The following is a 21,495-nucleotide window of genomic DNA, read 5'->3' as shown; positions in this document are numbered from 1 at the left end:
GCGGCATAAGTCTGATCTGCCTCTCGGAGCCGTCAGGAAAGCCATCCCGTCCCCCAGCCTGCCTCAGAGAGCACAGTCCAGGCCCTTTGCCATTCCAATTACCTCGCTGCTTCTTGATGCTTTCCAGCCAATTAACATCCTTTCCAAAATGGAGACTAAGCACAGATTGCTGGGAATCAGCCTCGAAGCTCTCTCGTTAGGGGACACTAAGTGAGGAGCTCCCAAGCTGTGCCGGACCGGTTGCTGGGGCTCGGGTCTTCCTGACTCTGAACCTAAGGCACTCCTGACCAGGCCATCTGGCTCTCTAAGTTTGCAAGGGCTCATGGACTTCCAGGGGCCTTTGGATTTAACTCCCCTCTTTTCCTTCCAGCAACTTCTCCAGATAGTGAAGCAGAAAACCAGCCAGAACTCCGTGGACACGACCCTCAAGTTCACCCTGAGCGCCCTTTGGAACCTCACGGATGAGTCCCCAACCACCTGCAAGCACTTCATAGAGAACCAAGGGCTTGAGCTCTTCATGCGGGTACTGGAGGTGAGCCCCGCTGGGCTGTCGGGTCTTTGTGCCATCTGCTGGCAGAGGAGGAGTGGCTGACCGTGCTCTCTCTTTCTCTCTCAACAGTCCTTCCCGACAGAGTCCTCCATTCAGCAGAAGGTCCTTGGCCTTTTGGTAAGGTGTGATGCATGTTCCTCTCCCCCTTTGTCATCTAGTGCATTCAAAGGAAGGCCCCAATTACCACTTCATTACCACTTCCTTATTTTTTTAAATAGCATTTTACTGATCTTTTGTCTTTTTAGCACCTACACTCCTCAGTAGGGTCATCTCCTTCCCCCTCTCAGAGACATCTCCTTCCCCCTTAAAAAATTCTGATCCTGAGTACAGAACACGACCTGTAACCCCCCCACCTCTACAGAGAAGTAAGGAAAAGTACATTCTTACATTTCTTCTTTGGGCCAACCTTGATCCTTTCATCTTGCAGCTTTGGGAGGCGGTCACTTCAGCCAGGGCATCCAGGTTGTCCACAAGCCTGAGTATGGCTTAGTGATGGAAGGAGACCCAACTGAATGAATTAAATTTAATCCTTTAATGTGGAGGGGAATTCCCAATCTTCTCTCCAGTGAGTGTTGGTGGTGACCCGTTAGGAAAGTCATTGCGAATGGAAACTTGACAAACATCAAGAAAGAGGGGTGGTTCTCTATTAAACTGTCTTTTAAGGGGCTCTAGGTTTGTTTGCTACTGAACTTGTCCCACATTTGAAATCCTGGTGGTATCTCTGATCCTTCCTTTTCTTTTCCTCCCTTTAACTCTCAGTGGTCAGACCCTTTGGATCATCCCCTCATAGCCTTCCTCCTGGATCCTTCTTTGTGTTCACATGCCGCAGCGACAATACAGCATAATCTGCTCAGTGGGCTGCCACTCCCACTCTCCCTCTTGGTTCTTTATTCATCTTCCTTATGTCAGATCCAGTCATTCAGAGAACTCCATCTACCCCCAAACTGGATGTAGCTCCCTGTCACTAAGTTGAGTTTGCACTGGCATTTAGGGCCCTCACAGCATGGAGGGCAGCCCCATCTCCCTCCTCACTCTGGGCTTAAATCACAATGAACTTTACTTTACCTAACATTTTGTTTTGTTCTAATCGACTTACACCCTGGTGTATATTTTAGTTGCTAGTGACTAATGTCCTTGCCTAGACCATGAGCTCCCTGAAGTTATGAAAAATGACAAATGCTAGAGGGGGCTGTCTTAAATGAGCTTTCCACCTTCCCCAGCACTTTTATTGTAGAGCTGGATGATCAGGAAATTAAATTTCAAGTTGTCATAGGGACCAAATCAAGTGGGAGTGCACAGAGTACAGGCTGACTCCTTTTGCATAGGGAGGGAACAAAAATCTCACAGAACAGGGAAGTTGTGAATGAGTAGATGATGGATGGATGGATGGGTAGGTGGATGGATGAATGAATATGATCTGAAAATACCCACACTGATGGCATGATGCAGGTGGGAATGAGGATGACTATAATGTCAATGACTAAAGGGCCCTAACCTTTTACCTTAACTTTTTATAGCTTTATAAAAATTTAATCGTGCCCTTTTGGTACAGTCATTTGTTTCACACGATTTAGCACTGAGTGTATAAAAACTTAACACATATTCTTTCGTATTCTTCATGAAATCACATTTTGTCACTTTGAATATTTTTTTCTATATCTAACCCTCGTTATAACATTTATCTATATATCAGGACTAAGTGGCTTGCCCAGGGAAGTGTTAAGTTTCTGAGGCTGAATTTGAACTCGGATCCTCCTGATTCTAGACCTGATGCTGTATGCACTCTACCTCCTGGCTGCTCCAATCTACATAATTTTTTTTCCTCAATATTTTATTTTTCCAACTAAGTGTAAAGCTAATTGTTACCAGTCATTTTTGTAAGATTTTGAGTTCTAAATTTTTTTTCTCTATCCTTCCCTTATCTTCCCCCTAAGACAGTAAGCAGGCTGATGTAGGTAATACATGTACAAACATTTAAAATATATTTCTTTATTTGTCCTCTTTTGATAGAAATATTAGGCCAAAAGGGAGAAAATATCACAAGAAAGAAAAAGCCCCCCCCCCCCAAAAAAAAGGTGAAAATAGTATGCTTCAGTCTATATTCAGTCTCCATAATTCTCTCTAGATGTGGATGGCATTTTACATCCCAGTCTGTTGGAATTATCTTAGATCACCACATTGTTGAGTAGAGTTAAGTCTGTCATAATTGATCATCACATAATCTTGCTGTTTTTATGTACAACACTTACTTCACTCAGCATCAAAGACTCAGTGAGTCTTTCCAGGCTTTTCTAAAATCAGCCTGCTCATCATTCTTATAGAACAATAATATTCCATTGTTTTCATATATAACTTATTCAGCCATTCCCCAACTGATGGGCATCCACTCAGTTTCCACTTCCTTGTCACCACTAAAAGGGCTGCCACAACCATTTTGCACATGTGAATCCTTTTCCCTGTTATGATTTGGGATACAGACCCAGTAGTGACACTGCTGGATCGAAGGATATGCACAATTATATAGCCTTTTGGGCATAGTTCTAAATAGCTCTCTAGAATGATTGGATCATTTCATAATTCCACCAAAAATGCATTAGTATCCTAGTTTTCCTCCAACATTTATCATTCTCTTTTCCTGTCATTTTAGCCAATCTGAGAGGTATGAGGTTGTATCTCAGAGTTGTTTTAATTAGTATTTCTCTAATCAATAGTGATTCAGAACATTTTCTATATGACTATAAATAGCTTTAATTTTTTCATCTGCATTGTACACAGCAACAACAAGATTACACGATGATCATTTCTGATGGACATGACTCTTCTCAACAGTGAGATAATTCAGGCCAGTTCCAATGATCTTGTGATGAAGAGAGCCATCCGCACCCAGAGAGAGGCCTCTGGGAACTGAGTGTGGATCACAACATAGTATTTTCACTCTTTTGTTGTTGTTTGCTTGCATTTTGTTTTCTATCTCATTTATTTTCCTTTTTGATCTGATTTTTCTTGTGCAGCACGATAGTTATGGAAATATATGTAGAAGAATTGCGCTTGTTTAGCATGTATTGGGATTACTTGCCGTCTGGGGGGGTGAGGGGAAGGAAGGGAACAAATTTGGAACACAGGGTTTTGTGGAGATGAATGTTGAAAATTATTCATGCATTATGTTTTAAAAATAAAAAGCTTTAAAAAAAGAGAAAGAAAGAAAGAAGGAAGGAAGGAAGGAAGGAAAGAAGGAAAGAAAGAAAGGAAGGAAGGAGGAAAGAGAATGGAAAGGGAAGGTGAAAGGGAAAGGAAGAAAGCAAGCCACTACCAAATGTTTTTGATAACTGCTGCTTTATAATTTTAGGTCTGGTACAGCTAGGCTACCTTCCTTTGTATATATATTTTTTCATCAATTCCCTTGATATTCTTAGCCTTTTGTTATTATTTTTTCTAGCTCTATAAAGTGATTTTTGCCAGTTTGATTAGTATAGCACTGAATAAATAGATTCATTTAGGTAGAATTGTCATTTTTATTACATTAGCTCAGCACATCCACAAGCAGTTGGTATTATTCCAGTTGTTTAGATCTGACTTTATGGGAAAAAATGTTTTGTAATTGTGTTCATATAGTTCCTGGATTTGTCTTGGCTGGTAGACTTCCAAATATTTTATGTTGTCTACAGCTATTTTAAATAGGATTCGTCTTTTTATCTCTTGTTGCTGTGCTTTGTTGGCAACTTAAAGAAATGCCATTAAAAATGGCTTTATTTTATATCCTGCCACTTTGCTAAAATTGTTAATTGTATCAATTATCAGAATCAAGAGGCTTCTGTAAATATGCCAAAATATCATCTGCAAAGAGTGATAGTTTTGTTTCCTTATTGCCTACTTTAATTCCTTCAATTTCTTTTCCCTCTCTTATTGTTAGAGCTAACACTTCTAGTACAATATTGAATAATAGTGGTAATAATGGACATCCTTGTTTCACCCCTGATTTTATTGGGAATGTTTCTAGTTTATTCCCATTACATATAATGCTTGTTGATGGTTTTAGATACATGCTACTTCTCATTTTCAGATAATTCCATTTATTCCCATGCTCTTAAGTATTTTTATTAGGAATAGGTGTTGTATTTTGTCAAATGCTTTTTCTCCATTTATTGAGATAATTATTTGACTTCTGTTAGTTTTGTTATTGACACAGATGATTTTGCTGATAGTTTTCCTTGTGTTGACGAGCCCTGCATTCCTCGTATCCTATTGTATTATCTGATGATGTTACTATAATCTCTTTGCTAATATTTTATTTAAGATTTTTGCCTCAATATTCATTAGGGAAATTGGTCTATAAATTTCTTTCTCTGTTTTGGTTCTTCCTGGTTTAGGCATCAGCACCATAAAAGGAATTTGGTAGGATTTCTTCACCTATTTTTCCAGATATTTTATATAGTATTGAGTTTAAATGTTTATTTTTGTTAGGTAACTTCTTGTCTTTTTCTAATCAAATTAGCCAAAGGTTTATCTATTTTATTGTGTTTTTTTTTTCATAAAACCAACCCTTAACTTTATTAGTTTTTTATTTATTATTTATTAACATTTTCAACTTTTTTAATCTCTTCTTTGATATTCAAAATTTTAAATTGTATATTTAATTGGGCAACCCATATATATATATATATTTTAAATTATAGCTTTTATTTACAAATTATATGCATGGGTAATTTTTGACAATTGCCAAAGCTTTTGTTCCAGTTTTTCCCTTCAACCTATATATTTTTAATAGAGTTTAAATTAAGTATATTCCTCAGCCATTGAAACCTGTTTATCTTCATCTCTTGGATAAATTTCTTTATCTTTTGTTCCATGAGACCTGATACAAAATTGTTTCACTGTATTCTCGCTCCACTTAGTAAAATTTGTAGTTCCAGTATCAGTTTTTTTCCTCAGTATAGCAGTATGTTTATCCAAGTTCATCATCCCCATTAATGAGGACAATACTTCTATGCTCTTTGGAAGAAAAAAATCCTCCTTTGAAGTCGGGTATTTGTTTGACACTTGTTCTGGCAGTGATTTGGGTAAAGTAGAGCAGAGCCTTGAAATGGACAGAGGAGTTTTCTCAGTAAAAAGATCTTTCCAGGCTTCCGTGCCATCATCTTGGCAATGTCTTCCCTGTGAAAAGGGGTTTTTTCCCTCTTAGAAGTGGTTAGCAGCTTCTTGGATACTGGTCTTCTCGTTGTTCTTTCAACTTTAAGGAGACAGTACGTCTTGTGGAGGAGTCAGTAACTATCCCCTCCAACTGCCGGGTCCTTCTGAGGATCTTCACAGAATTCATTAAGTTCTTTTACAGCAATAGCCTGTCCGTGTGGGGCATTTCCCAAACTTTTTGTCTTACTGTACTGGGGAAGCCAGTCCAACATGGTGTAGCTATAGTCATGGACAAGGTCAGTGACAGACCTATAAAATGATAGTACTAATAGTAGACTAATTACCTCCATCATAGGAACTGTCCTGAATGTTTTTGTTTTACAAAGTATTTTGTAAATTTGAGCTCCTTCCATTAGGCATCCAAGAAGGTAGAGGAGTTTGGGCAATAAGGTGCACATTTGGAAGGACTGATTTGGCTAGAAGCAGGGAACAAAGCTCATTGACCCTGAACAAGGAAATAATCTTTTTCTTCCTTCAGGAACCTATTCAGGTGCTGCCTCCTAAGAGAAGCCTTCCCTCATTACTTCAGCTAATTGTGATCTTTCCATCAATCAGTTAGTCAACAAACATTTCTTCATTGTCTGCTTGAAGCAAAGCACTAGCAAACAGACAAAAATATCAGCTTCTGCTATTATTTATCAGAGGAAACATGTACATATATGTAAGTATATGCAGAATAAACTTGAGTGTTAAGTGCAATGTAGTTAGTGATAGAGGGCCTTAAATCTTTCTGGAGCACCTCATTTGAATTTCTCTGTTTACAATCTGCCTCTTATTTTTCTCACCTCCCTACATGTCATTTGCCCCACCATATGAAAAAGTGCTCCACTATCACTAATAATTAAAGAAATTTAACTAAAGCAACTCTGGGATGCCGCTTCATGCCCCTCTGCTTGGCAAAATTGACACAAAAGCAAAATGAAAGCCTTAAGAGGTCTGTTCAACACAGTGATCAATTGCAATTAAGAGAACCCATGATGAAAATGCTTCCATAGTACTCGCCTTCTGACTGAGGGGTGATGAATTCAGATACAACTGAAACTAACATACTTTGGATTTGCCAGTGTGGAAATGTGTTTTAGGTGACTGCATTCTTTTACTTGGGTGTTATTTTGTTTTCCAATGAGAGGAGAGTAGGACAGAGAGAAAATAGATTTTTGTTCACTGAAAAAATAAAATTAGTGACATAAAAATGTCATGTGCCTCTTTGCTTCCCATACTGTCAATTCCTTGAGGGTGTGTATTATCTTTTTCAGCTTCACATCCCCAGCCAAACAGATTGCCTACCACGCAATCAACAGGCTTTTCCTCTGTGCCAGGCTTTGTCCTAAGCCTGGAGAAACAAAGGAAAAGCAAACGCAGCCCCCTGCACCCTGGGAGCTCATATTCCAGTGAGGGAGACATCATGCATCTGAGTAAGAAGCAGGGAACTTTGGGGAGCGTGCAACAGGACGGGTAGGAAAGGCTTCTTGAAGAGAGGATGTTTAACTCAACAGGAGTCTTGAATTGGGGGTTTGAAGAGGCAAAGAGAGCAGGGCGTTCCGTCCTTGAAGCTGTGGAGGTGGAACTTGCCTAAAGGATAGGACGTAAACAATATGGCAGGTGACTAGTGACTGTCCAGTGCAGTGGGAAAGGAAGGGAGCTTTCAGGGCTAGAGAGAGGCTTTACTTGGCTAAGAACGGGGAGGTTCGGGGTTTGTAGGAAGCAAGAGGCAGAGATTGAGTTAGGATGTGGGGCACCATTATGGAGAAGGAATGGATTGTCGAGGAGAGGGACCAGGAGGCTAAAGTGAGAGGTGATGGGCATTGAATTAATGTGGTAGCTTTGTACAGAGAGAGAGAGAGAGAAGGATAAGTGTCCAAGGAATAAACAGTATCTGACAGCTGCTTGGCTGGCTAGAGGGGGGCACTAAAAAACTGTAATGTGCTAAAACCTGAGAGCCCCAAAGATGAGCGGCCATGAGGAGGTTTGGAGGCTCAGTGAAGGGAAGTGATGAATTTTGTGGCACGCCAGCAGAACACCCAGTGGGAAGCAGACAGTTTGTGATCGGATCCGTGGGTGTGGGCACTCTCCCCGTGATCGCCGGAGCCATGGGAGCTGCAGGGAGGAGAGAGAGCTCGGGAAGAGCCTTGGAGGTCTCTCCACTTTAGTGGGCATGTCTTAGTTAGGAACCCAGTAAAGGAGACTGAGAAGGGTGGTGGGAGAAGTGGGGGACCTGCAGAGAATGCCCCACAGCAGAGTTTCCCTCCTGGGCGGCAAGGGGGTGCAGTGGTTGGACCCACTTCCAATCCAGCCTCAGACACACACTCTGGGTGATCCTGGGCAAGCCTTCATCCACTGGAGGAGCAAGTGGCAGACCACTCCCATGTCTTTGCCAAGGTCCGTGGGGTCCTGAAGACCAGCACTGACCAACAGAGGCCCCCTAAAAAAGCAGGAGAGGGGTCAGAAAGGATGCTAATGTTTGGATTGAGGAAAGCCCAAGTTCTCTAGCGACTTGGTTAAAACCCAGTACATCCTTTCTCATCAAGAGTTTTCATGTGCCTTGCTTCCCTCCAGAACAACATAGCGGAAGTCAAAGAGTTGCACTCTGAGCTGATGTGGAAGGACTTCATAGACCACATCAGCAAACTCCTGCACAGCGTGGAGGTGGAAGTCAGCTACTTTGCAGCGGGAATCATCGCTCACCTGATATCCCGAGGGGAACAGGCCTGGACGCTGAGCCGCACGCAGAGGAACGCCCTCCTCGATGACCTGGTAAGCGCCCCGGTCAGTGCCCGCTCTGCACCTCTCTGCCCCGGGGCAGTCACTGGCATGCTCAGGTATGCTCTGTCTTTGTGTCTTACAGCATTCAGCCATTTTGAAATGGCCGACACCGGACTGCGAGATGGTGGCGTACAGGTAACCGACTTCCCCATTTGTTCATCTGACAAATGCCTGAAGTATTTACTGGGCATCCGGCGCCATGAGCCCCAGAGGACTTGGGAGGTTGAAGTCAGGCGCCTGTCTGTAACTGGCAAACGGAAACCCTGGAAGGGATGACCAAAGGAGGGTCTAGGGGGGAGGGTCCAGAGGGAGAGGTCATGGTCTTGGACTCTCACAACCACTCCATGGGCAGGTGCTGCTCTCAATGGGGAAACTTAAGCCACAGAGAAATAGGCGGATTGCCTGTGATTGAATAGTGTTTATCAAGGAGCTACTTTTTGTCAGCACTGGGCTCAGTGAGCTTCGGAGACCCCATAGCCAGGTCTACCTGAGTCCGATTGAGGGGAACAGAGACTCTCCCATCTAACTCGAGGATAGTCCTCAGAGGAGAGAATACGGAGATGGGTGGAGAGGTAGGGCGGCCCTAGATTGTGGGGAAAGACTGGAAGGATGGGAAGAACTTGAATCTGAAAACAAAAATAATACTTTTTAAAAAATCAGTAGTAAGGTGATCCAGCCTCACGAAGGAGAAAGCTGTTGCTTAGTTAGGTGGGACAGGGCCATTTTTGCCAAAAGTAAACTGTTTTTCACCCCTTGTTTTCCCTTCCTAGTGGAAATAATAATAACCCAGTTTAAATGTGTTCTGCTCTCTGCATTCCCATCATCGGCCCTTAGCTTAGAGGAGTTGGAAGCTTGGAGGATACGAGATGAAGCGGGTCTGGCTGGGTAGCAAGGTCGTGCTGATCAGTCGCAGTAGCAGCTCATGTTTGTGATTGGTCTCGTAAGCCCTAAGTTGGTCTCCTGCATTTGGAGCTTCCCCTGGCCTTAGGCCACGGACCCATAAGCCACACTCAGAGACTTCCCTGCCCAGCCAGTGCTATTTCACAAGGTGCCGGCTGCCTGGCCTGGTTCTCTGCATGGTTATCCACAGTCACTCAGATTGCAAAAACTCTTAATCACAGCCCTGCCCCCAGATCCCAGAGGTACTTCCTAGAGGAGATGAATGACCTGTGATTATTCCCTACAAGCCCTTTGTGGGTGCCCTGAGCTTGGCAATTTGGGAAATGGGAGGAGCAAACCAGACAGCTGCTCAAAAAGGAACATTGGATTGGAGTTGGGACACTTAGGTTACTTCCCTTTTAGGAACCTTAGTTTCCTCATCTGTAAAATGGGGTTAGTAACACTACCATCTTTTGCTTCACACAATTGTTGCAAAGAAATCCTTTTGTACACTCTATGGGTATAAAAAAAGGCCTAGGAGTTTGTGGCTACATCCAAAAGCCTAAATATAACAGTCCCTGCCCCCATCTGCCCTCGTCCTCCTAATTTAGCTGACTAACCTTGTTGGCCACAAAAAAAGCTAATTTCTTGGGGTTTTTTAAGAATACATTTTATATTTATCTTTTGTTTTTAATGTCACTTAAATTTCTCCTTAAATCTTCTCTATGACAAAGACTTTTTTTAAAAGGGAGGCAGCTAGGTGGTGCAGTGGATAGAGCACCAGCCTGAAGTCAGAAGGATCTGAGTTCGTTCAAATCTAGTCTCAGACACTTAACACTTCCTGGCTATGTGACTCTGTGCAAGTCACTTAATCCCAATTGCCTCAGCACACACACACACAAAAAAAAAGTGAGGGAGGAAGGAAAGATTTTAAAAATCAGTAAAAACCAACCTGGCAAAGTTGCAGCATTCCCTACCTCTGCAGAGAAATGGAGGCAAAATCTTCTCACTTATTTTTTAAAGTCAGATTCTGAATCATTTTGCAACATGTGTTTTGGAGTTGCTGTTCTTTCCAGTTCTATTATATTCATTATTGACATTTTTTAAATTCTACTTCTTTCTCTGTATTTGTCCAACTCCAGTCCATCTACTTTGGTTCCAATAGTGCAGAACTGTGGTTTTTTTCTACCACAAAAAGTCTGATATCAAGATTTGGTTGTGTGAGGACCTTATTGTGGGGAACACTGAGTTAAAGGTTATGGGACATTTTAAAGGTGACATATTTACCTTTAAACATGTTGCTTCCCACTGATCAACAGATCAGTAGATAAAAAGGGGCCCAGCCTCTGGCATGGTCTCTCTTCATTAAAAAAAGTCATGTTCTTTTTGGGGTCCTAGTCCTTGAAAGGACAAACTAATCTGGTCAGGTCCCAGGTAACTCGGACTCCAAGGTCAAGAGTGGTTTCCCAAGGAGTCTGAATGAACAGAGTGTTTTAAATAAGCATAAATCCAAACAGAAGCAAGAGTCAGAACTCAAAAGAAATTAAAAAATTAGAATTATCTTCATTTGTAATGGATGTTCATTATGTCATATTTGCAGCGCACTTAGTGATCTTTCTCTCAGACAGCAGGTATAGCTAAAAGAAGCCTTTTATAAATATTGGAACACTAAAAACAGGAAACTTAAACTTTCTTTCCTCTCACTTATATTTGGTTTCTCCCCCACTCCCCCTTGGTTTTATCCCTTTTTTCTGTTTTTGAGCTCTCCCTCTGATTCCCTCTCTCCCCACCGCTCCCCTCAACTTAAAATAGAATGCCTACATTTAGAAGACCCATCCTGGAAAATGGTGACCTCTCTTCTTGTTAACTTTCAGGTCTTTCAATCCGTTTTTCCCATTGCTTGGCTGCTTTACGACCCCTGGCGTGCAGCTGTGGGCGGTGTGGGCCATGCAGCACGTCTGCAGCAAGAACCGTATGTACCGGGAAAGAAAGGATGGCAGTGGGTGGCAGAATTGGTCTTCCCTTTGTTTGATCACCAGCCTATTTCTGTTAGCTTGGAAAAGAGCAGTCAGGCCTCCCTCGGCGTGTTTGCCTTAGTGGATGTGGGTCTGTCCTTGTAAGCTCATCTCCCTGCTGGGGCCCCCTGGCTTACTGGCTTAAGGAGAATGCCAACCAGAGGGCCGGTCCCCTCCACAGGGTGACCCTGGTCTTGGGGCTTTCGTTGGGGTCATTTCTGGAGTAAAATCCCTGGATGCATTTCACATCAGAGACTAGCAGAATGGGGAGAGTCCTCTCTGACCACCTGGTCTGACTCTTACCTGCAAGATCGTGTGCTCCACTTCATAAATCACCGAAGAACGACCCTCCAGCCTTGGTTGGAAGACCCCTGAGGAGGATGCCCACCTCCTCCAAAGCAGCCCATCCCATACTGCAAGAGCTCTCATCGTTCAGAAGCTTTCATTTACTTTGAGCTAAAATCTGTCCCTTTGTCCCTCTCCTTCATTCCTCCTGCTTCTCGCTTTTTGCGTCAGGAGGAAAAAAAGTGCATGTCTATATTACTGCCCTGTAAATACCTCATGGTAGTTGTCCTCTCCATCCTCAGTTCCTCCTTTTCTCGGTTCCCAGATTTCCCTCTGCTGTTCTCGTCTCCGAGGGCAGCTCAGGCCCGCCCTGGCCCACTCTCAGTTGTTGAGGAGGTGCTTGTTCTAACTAGTCAGTGGCCCCCCTGCAGTCTCTCTCTTGTCCCTGGTTGTGCCCTGGGGTGTTCAGTTACGCCCGTCGGGACAGGGTTCGGGTGACGTTCAGCATCGTTGGCCAGACTTTGGTAAAAGTCCATTGTCTGTGTGAGCCGTGCTCGGCGCTGCGAGGGATGAGAGAAACGTTCAGACACAAGATCTTGTCTCTCCTTTTGACTTGTGTACGTGCCGGCTCTAACCCGGCATGGGGCCCAGCGCAGAGTAGGTGCTTCGCTAATGCCACGGAGAATTAGAAAGGAGCAGGAGCCCTCCTGCCTGCAGCTGGTCAGGAAAAGGTCTCCTGGGTGCCTATGAGCTATTCCTTGGAGGCGGGAGGAGAGGATATAACTTATGTGTACCCACTTAAGGACAGGTTCTCCCCTCCCTCCCTGCAAACTTTCTAGGGAGTGGGGGAGGTCAAGGCGGGCAGTCAGGCTTGAGTGACTTGCCTGGGGTGGGAAGCTAGATTTGAACTCGTGACTCCAGGGCTGATGCTCCATCCTCTGCCCCAGGAATGTGGCCCAGTTTGCTTTTCTGTGTGTGCCTGGTGCCTGCCACCAAGTGGGCACTGCCTGGGGGCATCAGGGGGACTGTGCTTGCCTGGCTGCCCATGATCTGGAGCCAAGGAGCTCTGGGTTCAGATTTGACCCCTAACCCTAGCAAGTCCCTTGATATTGCTGACCCTGTAAAAGGGAGTCCGAAGAGCTGTGGTCACAGTGGTGCCCGTGCCCAGGGCGCCCTCACTGGGCACGGGAGGGGCAGCAGCTCCAGGATGGGAAGCCTAAGGCCTGCTCTTCTGCTCTCTTCCAGCCGCCCGCTACTGCAGCATGCTCATCGAGGAAGGCGGGCTGCAGCATCTGTACAACATCAAGGAGCAGGACCAGACCGACCCCCACGTCCAGCAGATCGCCATCGCCATCCTGGACAGCTTGGAAAAACATATTGTCCGTCATGGGCGGCCCCCCCCGGGGAAGAAGCAGTCCCAGGCCAAGCTCCATTAGGAGCCCCGGCTCGTGGGGTCCCGGCCGGCCCCGGCTCTGTGGCGGGCTCCTCCTCTGGGCTTCGGTCAGCAGGCCCGCTGACGCGAGGAGCCTTGGACCTTCACGCTGTAAGGTTATTTATTAGTGGACGTGGACAGTGGTGCCCCTTCAAGCACGTCTCTGATCCCCGTTGTGATTTTTGCAGAAACGAGAGGCACGAGGGGAGGGTCCTCGCGGCCTCCCGGACGCCTTTCGGAGACCTTCCCACATAATTCCTTTGGTGTGTTACCTGTGCTTGTGAGATTGTGCATCATCGTGAGGAACTCTGGGCCGTGAGCCGCTGCAGAGACCGGTCCACGTTCAGGGGAGCGGCCGGGGCTCGGCGCCACACGCGTTTGCTTGTTCTGCCTGGCCCAGCCTCGGCCTGCGGTGCCCTTTGGGGGAGTGGCAGCAGGGCCGCGCGTCCCGGGTCCCGCCCGCTGGAGAAGGGTCAGGCGGCCCGGCTCGGGGGGAGAGGCAGAAGAGGGGCGGGCGCGCGGCCCCAAGCATGTGCGCCCTCCCTCGGCTGCTCGGCCGTTTTCTTGTAAAAGTTCTTGGTACCCCTCCCCCTTCCATTCTCAGCTCCTTCTGACTTGTTTCTTGTGAAATGTCCCAAGATCCCCCTCGCTTGTTGGTTGCGCTGTGGAGGTGTGGCTCTGTCTCTGGGCTCCTGGGGGAGTTTTCCTGTTTCACATCTGTCTCTGTCCAAGGCTGCGCCCCACGCTCTGCCGCCTGCCGGGAAAAGCTCTGGCAATGACGGGGACTGCGGCACGAAGCCCTGGGTCCTCCCTGTTTTTGTGTTGGCGTCCCATCCCGGTCTCACTGCCAGAGGAGGGAATGACAGCCGGGAAGGGAGCTGGGCCCTGGGGGCATCGTGTGGTCCGGAGCCTCCGCCTCGTGGGGCAGAGTCCCGTTCAGGGAGAAAGATGGCGTCCACCTTTGCTTTGCAACACAACCGCCATTTCCCTGCAGCGGCCCGTGTTGGGAACAGGCTGGACGCTGTGTTCCCGTCAGGGAGGGGCCTTCGTAAGACTGCACAGGTCCTAAAGAAATGTCTTCTTTCAAATTCGACTATCTCACTAGCATGCAGTTAACATCTTTGTTTGGTCTCGTTGCACATGACTGAGAATAATTCAACTTTAATTTTGGAATCTGCTTGGTCAGAATGAAAGTGGAGTTCAGTTAAAAGGAAGAAAATCAGTCAATTCCCGGGGAATGGATTTCTTGCAGTCCTGGAGGGCAAGGAAGTCTTGTGGACTTGGCCCTTTATCACAGGTGAAATCCGCTTCCAGGGGACTTAGTAGATTCTCTTTTTTTTTTTGGGGGGGGGGGGAGAAAACCTGATGTCACATTCATATAAAACTGAATTTAATTTCACTTTTCCCTTCTGGGTGTGGTTCTTTTAACTTCTTTTAAATCATCACTAACTGTGTGACACAGTGGCAGGAAAAACTTCCATGTGGCTGATCAGAGATCAGGGAAGCTGCCATCCTGCGGCTGAACATCAAGGGGGGAAGGGGGAGATTGGCTTCCCCTTTCTGTTCTACCCCATACAGGATGACAGCTTGCGTGCTGCTCCCCTGGAAAGGTCAGGCTTAGGGAAGGAGCCGCTTCTCCAAATCAGTAAAAATGGCTCGAAGATGGAAAGGTTTTTTTGCTGTTTCGGTACGGGCCAGATGAGCCCTCCGGTGGGAACCAGGTAGCTGTTCTTTTAACTTGAATTTTTAAAGTTTAATTTAACTTTGATCCCGCCCTCTGGCCCCCATCAGCCACGGGCAGAAGCAGTGGAGGAGGAGCTCCCCAGCCAGCGGTTGTGTTTAAAAATGCTAGTGCCTTTCTTTCCGAGGTGTGATGGTGCAGGGAGGCGCGAGGTGCAGTTGTGCTGCGATGGGTGTAAACGGGGCGGGAGTGACCGGCCGGCCCGTGGGGCGGGCCCAGACCTTGCACCTTTAGGTAGTAGAGTACCAGCAGGTGACAGTTACCTCTCCTATGGTCAGGGGTACTTCATCAAGCGTAAATCCAGTGGGCGAGGGCGGATCCACTCCCCAGCCTGCGAGCGTTCCGTGAGGAGCTCTCCCCGCGGTCGGCGTGCACTGGGGACAGATACGAGAGCCGTACCCGGGCGGGCCTGAAAGTTGTCCAGGACTGTTTGTGTCCCTCTCTTTCCCCACGGATCCTTGACCGACTGACACTACATGACGGCCCCCTGGGTTTGTGCAATGAGCAAGCACTAGAAGGTGTTGAAGAGGCTGCTTTGGCTTCTCCGGCCAAGCAGTCGGTGGTTCCTGCCAGTGGGAATCGGCTTGTTATTTGTGGGTGTTTGGGGTTTTTTATTTAAGAATGTAGGACTCTGGGAAATGAGGCTGTTGTGGCTCAGAGTGGTCCTAGCGTGCCAGTGACCAGCCCGCCCGTCGGCCCCGAAGGGTGTGGGGGCCCAGATAATGGCGGGCTGTGGTCACGTGAGGAGGTTGTTTGCAGGGATCCCCGGAGAGTGGATGGGAGGAAAATTGCTGCTGTTAAGGGACGGTCTGGGGACCGTGTCTTTGCAACCAAGGCTAACCCATTGGAAGGTGGTTTTTAGCCTGTCCTGATTTCTTCCCTCGAGGTGTTTCAGGAGTAAGACCCCTTCTACTGAACCCTCTGATCATGTGCCGAGGAAAGAGGGACAAGGAGGCGGCGCCCAAGGCCGCAGACTGGGGGGGTGGCTGACTTGCTGTGACCGCGGCATTGTGGTCTAGTCTCCTCCCCTTCCTGCTCCTGACCGTCCCCCCTCAGACACATAGTGGGGCTTCAGATGGCCCCGCTTGCCATGGATGTGGCTGTGGGAAAAGCCTGCTTCCATGCTCGGTGCCCCCTTTGGAGGTGGCTCCTCGCTTCCCCCCCCCAGTTTGAACAGAGCCCACCAGAGAAGCTGGAGAGCCTCTGCCTCCGCTTAGTTACGCCTTTGATGGATGTTCTGTGGCTTTCGGCTCTTGGCTAACGGCACCGGTCGGCCTCGGGCCCACAGTGGCTCCGGCGGGAGCCTGCGCCTTCTCTCGGCTCCGGGCCCACTCCTCCCTCCCCCAGGCTTGCGAGTATCTGCGTCCCCGCCCGCCGTCTCCCGGGGCCTCGGCTGCGGTGTCAGAGCAGAGCGTGTGTGGGCTGAATGTTGGGGTTCCTGGGCCGCGGACTTGGGCTGTCTCCGGGGCGGGGGGCGCCTCCCGGATGTTGGGGGGGCCCGCCTCCCGGATGTCGTGTGTGCTGTAGCTGAGCCAGAGGGAGAGAGTTCATAGAGTGGCCTTCACGCCGATGGCGGCATTTTGTTGTCAGTAAAGCACAGGTGCTTCCCGTGTCCTTCGGGGGTTAAGGTTCCAGACAGACCACTTGTGCCCCGACTCCCACCCGGCCTGCGGAAAGAGGCTGAGAGGCAGGAGGCCCCTCTCCCAGCCGGGACGTTTGGAGCAGGTACAAGGGACCTTGCCTGAGGGTCTCGGCACCCCCGCCGGAGGTGATGGGGGACTGGGAGGGAAATCCTGGGACCTTGGGGGTGATTGCAGAATTCTGCTTCAGTTCCTTTGGGGGGACATGCAGATTAGCCGAGATGGAGACTTGGGGATCGTGGAGAGGGAGGTGTGCCCGTTGGCCGGGATGTGGCTCCGAGCCGCCTCCCACGTTTCCAGACGCATGGGGCCGGGCTCCCCCATTTCATCGTCCGTTTTCCTTTTGCTTTGGTTTCCGGCCCTGCCCAGGTCCTTGCGGAGCTTGTCCCAAATCCGTCAGAAATCACACTGTCGGTCCCTTTTCCCCCAAAGGTTCTCTGTTACGGGGCCACTGTCCCGCCTGGGCCCGATGAGCAGGACAGGGCCCCCACTGCGCCGCGTTTCCAACCAGTCCGTTACTTGTGTGCATGGGTGCGGGGGAGGGGTGGTGGAGAACAAGGAGGGTTTGGGTTTTGGCCTAAATAAATGTTATAAATTTTGTGTATGAGGTGTCTGTGGTCTTTGATGATTGAAATTTCCTTCGAAACCCGGTTAAACGATGGTTGTGGGAATAATGGTTTCAGGTAAAATCCATGCGGGTGAGACTCCTTGCTCTGCAGGGAGGAAACAGGCCCAGAGCGGGCAAGCCCGAGGTCACACGGTTCTGGCGGTGAGGTGCAGGCCCGGCATCCGTTTGGGCTTTCGCTCTCTCCTACACGGTACCACTTGTTCACAGCAAACTCCCTTGGGATCTGGGACAGATTGCTGCCCTCCCAGCCCCTCCTTCCCGTGCCATCCCTTGCCCCTTAGAGCACCGGGAGGACCATGAGGACAGTGCAGACTGTCTTCCCCAGTAGGGTTCTATACAGGGTGCTTAGTAAATGGGTGCCTCACCCCCCCTTGCACCCCCGATACCCTGGGCCTGCTCTCTCCTCCTTCCCCAGCCCTCACCTTGCTCCCGTGCCTCGGGACCGCAGGGTCTGCTCCGTCCAGATCCTCGGTGCCGTCGCCCGCCGGCGTCAGCCAGGTTGCTTGCAGTCTTCTCGCTCCTGCCCTCGTCCTTGGGGACGTGAGGACCTTTTATTCAAAAGCTTTATGCGTGTGTAGGATCTTCTGTTACTTCCTTCCTCCTCCTCACCATAGAAACGTGACTTTTAACAAAGAAAGGTGTAAGGTTAAGCAGAAGCCAGCGGGCGCCATGATGGTGGTGGGACGGCCGTCTCCTCCTGGCCTGAAGGTGACCGCTCTGCGCCCCCGGAGACTGGCCGACAGAGAGAAGTCCCCTCAGCCCCTCGACCATCAGGAGAGCTCTGGTGTCCTCACGTTCTACGGCTGGTGGGGATGTGTCCGCGGATGCTGGCTTTGGTTTCCTTCTCTCCAAATGCTCCATTTCCTCACATTCAAAACTCCCCAACTGCCATCATCCTAAACGCCAGACCTCCCTGCCAGTCTCAGGATTGGGGCGAGGGAGGCTCCCCTTTTTCTCCATTTCTTCAGCCGGCTTTCCTGTTTTCATTTAACCCCCAGCTGAGGTCCTCTGTTCTAAAGGAAGCCTTTCCCAAGCCCCCTTAATGCCAGTGCCTTCCCTCGTAGACCCCCTCCCCCCAGTCTTTCCTGTCTCTTGTTTGTACGTAGTTTGGTAAGTCCTCCCCCCCAGATTCTGATCCTGGACACTAGCTGTGTGACCCTGGGCCAGTCACCACTTCCGCTTGCCTCAGTTTCCTCAGCTATAAAATGGGCATAATAATAGTACCTACATCCCAAGGTTTTGAGGATGAAATTGTCAAGCACTTAGCACATAGTAGGCCTCAATAAGTATTTATTGACTGACAATCATTTTTTTCTAAATGCCCGTTTCTTTTTCCTGGTTTCATTCCAGGGAAACACTGCCCCCTACTCTGCTGACCTCAATCTCCTATTCTAGAGGGAATCCCATTCTTCTTCCTCCTCTAGCCCAGCCCCCTGCCAGCTGTTCAGACCCTTCCCTCAATTACTAGGCCCCTATAGGACCCTCTCCCTGCTCTCTCAGTTGAGAAGTACTGGGACGCTCGGTTCTTGGTCCCTTCTACTCCATGCCAGATTTTTTTGGTTTCCCATCTTTCGTTCTGCCCTTGGGGATGAAGTCGATTGTGTCCTTGTGAAGAGGAGACTCTCTCCTTGCTCCTTTGGCCTCAAAGACAGAATCCCTCCAGTCCCCTTGGATCTAAACCTGAGCCCCTCTGCAATCCGGCCCCCTTGGGCCCATTTCACTTGTGGACAACATTGTTCAGAAAGTTCCCAATATCAGAAAAATTTCCTCTCCTTGTTCCCGATTCTCCCCCGGGATCGTCCCAACAAGTTTAATCCCCTTTGGAGGCGACAGCCCTTCAGCTTCCAGAACACAGTTCGTGGGTCTCTCCTGCGAGTTTCCAGGGCCAGCTCCCTTGGTCCTTCCATTGATTCATTTCTGCATGAATTGGTGTTTCGAGCCCTCTGGATTCTGCCCAGCGCGTCCATCTCCCTTGTGTGTGTGTCCTCCCCACTGAACTACTCTGTCCGAGCGCTCTGGCCGTGTCCGCCCTAAGTAACAACTTCCGCCAAGGCAGGAACTGGTTCATCTTGTCCCCAGCGCCCAGTGCACCGCCCTCGACACATGGATGCCCCGTGAAATGCTTGGTTGGCAACGGGACAATCGTGCTTCTGCTCTTGAGCTCTCAGTGATCGCTGATTGTGCAACGATCGGTGCTGCCTAAAATTGAATTTGCTTTTCTGACTGCCCGCTTCATGTTTTTAATTCATTTTGAGTTTGCTGTTTGCTAAGCACCCCCTCGCCCACCACCCAGTTCTTTCTTGCGTAGTTCGCCATATCTTTCCTATTCTTGTAATTAGGAAATTCATTTTTGAAGCCATATAAAACTTTTTACTTTTAATCCAATTTAATCTTGTCTTTTTTCTCCCTGAGACAATTGGGGTTAAGTGACTTGCCCAAGGTCACACAGCCAGGAAGTGTGAAGTGTCTGAGGCCGGATTTGAACTCGGGTCCCCCTGACTTCAGGGCTGGGGCTCTATCCGCTGCGCCCCCTAGCTGCCCCTCCAATTTAATTTTATCTACAAAAATTTGGGAGGCATCTGGATTCTACCATTCAACACGTTAGCTATTCCCAGTAACTTTGTGTCAGCCACAAACTTAATAAGCTTCCTTGATGCCGGGGATTCCGTACCCAAGAATCCTGGGAATGGACCATGACCCTGCTTCCCACCATCCCAAGAAAACAAGTCCTGAGTAGACAAGACCCAGCGGCCCCTTCCGCCGGGGCGACCTCCCCTGCCCAGCCCCGTCTCCTTAAGACCTGATAAAACCAATTCTCCCCAAAGTCCTTGCTATGGTCCAAGTGCACGCTTGTGAGTTTTATCAGTGGAAATACCGCCTGCTTCCCCACTGCCCTTTAAAGGCCGTGGGGCCTTTCTTTCTGACTTGCAGCTGAAACCTGTATGGCCTTCCCACAGGAGAAGGTGAGCTTCTGGAGAGCAGGGGCCGTCTCTCTGTTCTATCGCTATGCCCAGTGCCGAGCACCCTGCTTTGTAAACAGTCAGCACTTAATTAATGCTTTTCCCTTCATCTATGTTTGCAAACTTGGGTTCTGATACCAGGCCGCTAAAAGAGGTATATACGTAATATAAAAGCGATGCTTGAACTGCAGGATCTCAGGTTCCTCCCGGCTCTACAACTCATCTTTGTTCTTAAGAAGACAATTTCTATAACAGGTGTGCGAGGGATCCTGTCCTGCCTGAAGGGCCCAGGTGTGCTCTGGGGGAATTCTCAGGCCCGCTGGTCCTAGCCAGGTCCCCTGGGACCGTCGGGATCTGAAATCCTCCTCCCTAGCTCATGCCCGTCACCCGCACCCCTTAAAAGCTCACAGATTCCCAAAGCTCAAATTTAAGAAATGAGTGGAAATAAATCCTGGGATAGTCGAGGCCCCTGGAGCCGTGGGGGAGGTCCTTAGGCTTCCTGCTGAGAACATCCTGTTCTCTAGTTGCTTCTTGTCTCTCCCTGCCCTCCTTCCCTCCGGCCCCAGACCCCTGCACTTCCCTCAGATTGCCAGCAGGTGGCGGTAGTCTCCTGCCTCAAGTCGTTGTGTCACAGTGAGTGAGTGACCCAGGGAGCTGCCAAGAGTGGACAGGGGTACGGGAATCAGAAGGCTCGGGCCGCCTCCTGGGGGGCCATTGTGGGGAAGTCGGGTTTTCCGTTTCATCCCGAGACAGCCGGAGACACCGGAGCGCGCTGAGCGGGAGAGGGCTGTGACCCAGCTGAGAGGAAGGTGGGTCCCAGGCAGGGGCAGCTCAAGTCCAGGGTCCACATCACAGCAGGCGGGAAGTAAGTGAAAATTCAGATTGAGAAGAATCAGTCAGAGGGTGGGAGCAATCCAGCAGTAGAGCGATACTTTATTAAGCCCTCGGCAATTGGCAAATCTCTCATCTGGATCCTCAGAATAACCTGGGAAGTAAATGTCATTATTATTTCCATTTTACAGATGGGAAAACCGAGATCCCACAGTTAGGAAGTGTCTGAGGCCAAATTTGTACCTGAGGATCCTTGACTCCAGGCACAGCGTCCATCGTGTCACCTTCTGCCCGTTGGGGATGCGGAGAAAAGCAGCCCTCGCTGCCAGGGAGCTCTGAGAGGGGGAGACGATGTCCCAGCATCCGCGTCCGGACCAGATGTGGACAGGATCGACAGGAGCTGATTAGCAGAGGGAGGGCGCCGGTCTTCCATGGGACTGGGAAAGGCTTCCTGCGGAAAAAGGACTTCCGTGGGTCCTGGGGAAAGCCGGGAAGCAGAGATGAGGGAGAGAGGAGGGCTAAATAGGGTTCAGTATGAGCCAGAAGCACTTGGAAAGGAGCATGACCATCTCTGTGTCGATGTG

The 21,495-nt window shown here is 48.6% G+C and overlaps 1 protein-coding gene across 1 annotated transcript in view; it reads left to right on the top strand.

The window, feature by feature from the left end:
- Positions 1-17,096, top strand: part of LOC127563312 (protein zyg-11 homolog B) — a 60,157-nt gene extending 43,061 nt beyond the window's left edge. The window contains exons 9-14 of the mRNA XM_051999677.1: positions 371-532; positions 620-667; positions 8,294-8,491; positions 8,583-8,635; positions 11,254-11,351; positions 12,925-17,096. Coding sequence (XP_051855637.1) covers positions 371-532; positions 620-667; positions 8,294-8,491; positions 8,583-8,635; positions 11,254-11,351; positions 12,925-13,115 — 750 coding nt within the window. The 3' untranslated portion in view covers positions 13,116-17,096. The remainder of the gene's footprint in view (positions 1-370; positions 533-619; positions 668-8,293; positions 8,492-8,582; positions 8,636-11,253; positions 11,352-12,924) is intronic.
- Positions 17,097-21,495: the final 4,399 nt, after the last annotated feature.

This window comes from Antechinus flavipes, chromosome 4, assembly GCF_016432865.1.
Source record: "Antechinus flavipes isolate AdamAnt ecotype Samford, QLD, Australia chromosome 4, AdamAnt_v2, whole genome shotgun sequence".
NCBI lineage: Eukaryota > Metazoa > Chordata > Mammalia > Dasyuromorphia > Dasyuridae > Antechinus > Antechinus flavipes.
The sequence above is the reverse complement of the archived record's forward strand: the minus strand, read 5'-3'. Positions and strand labels throughout refer to the sequence as shown.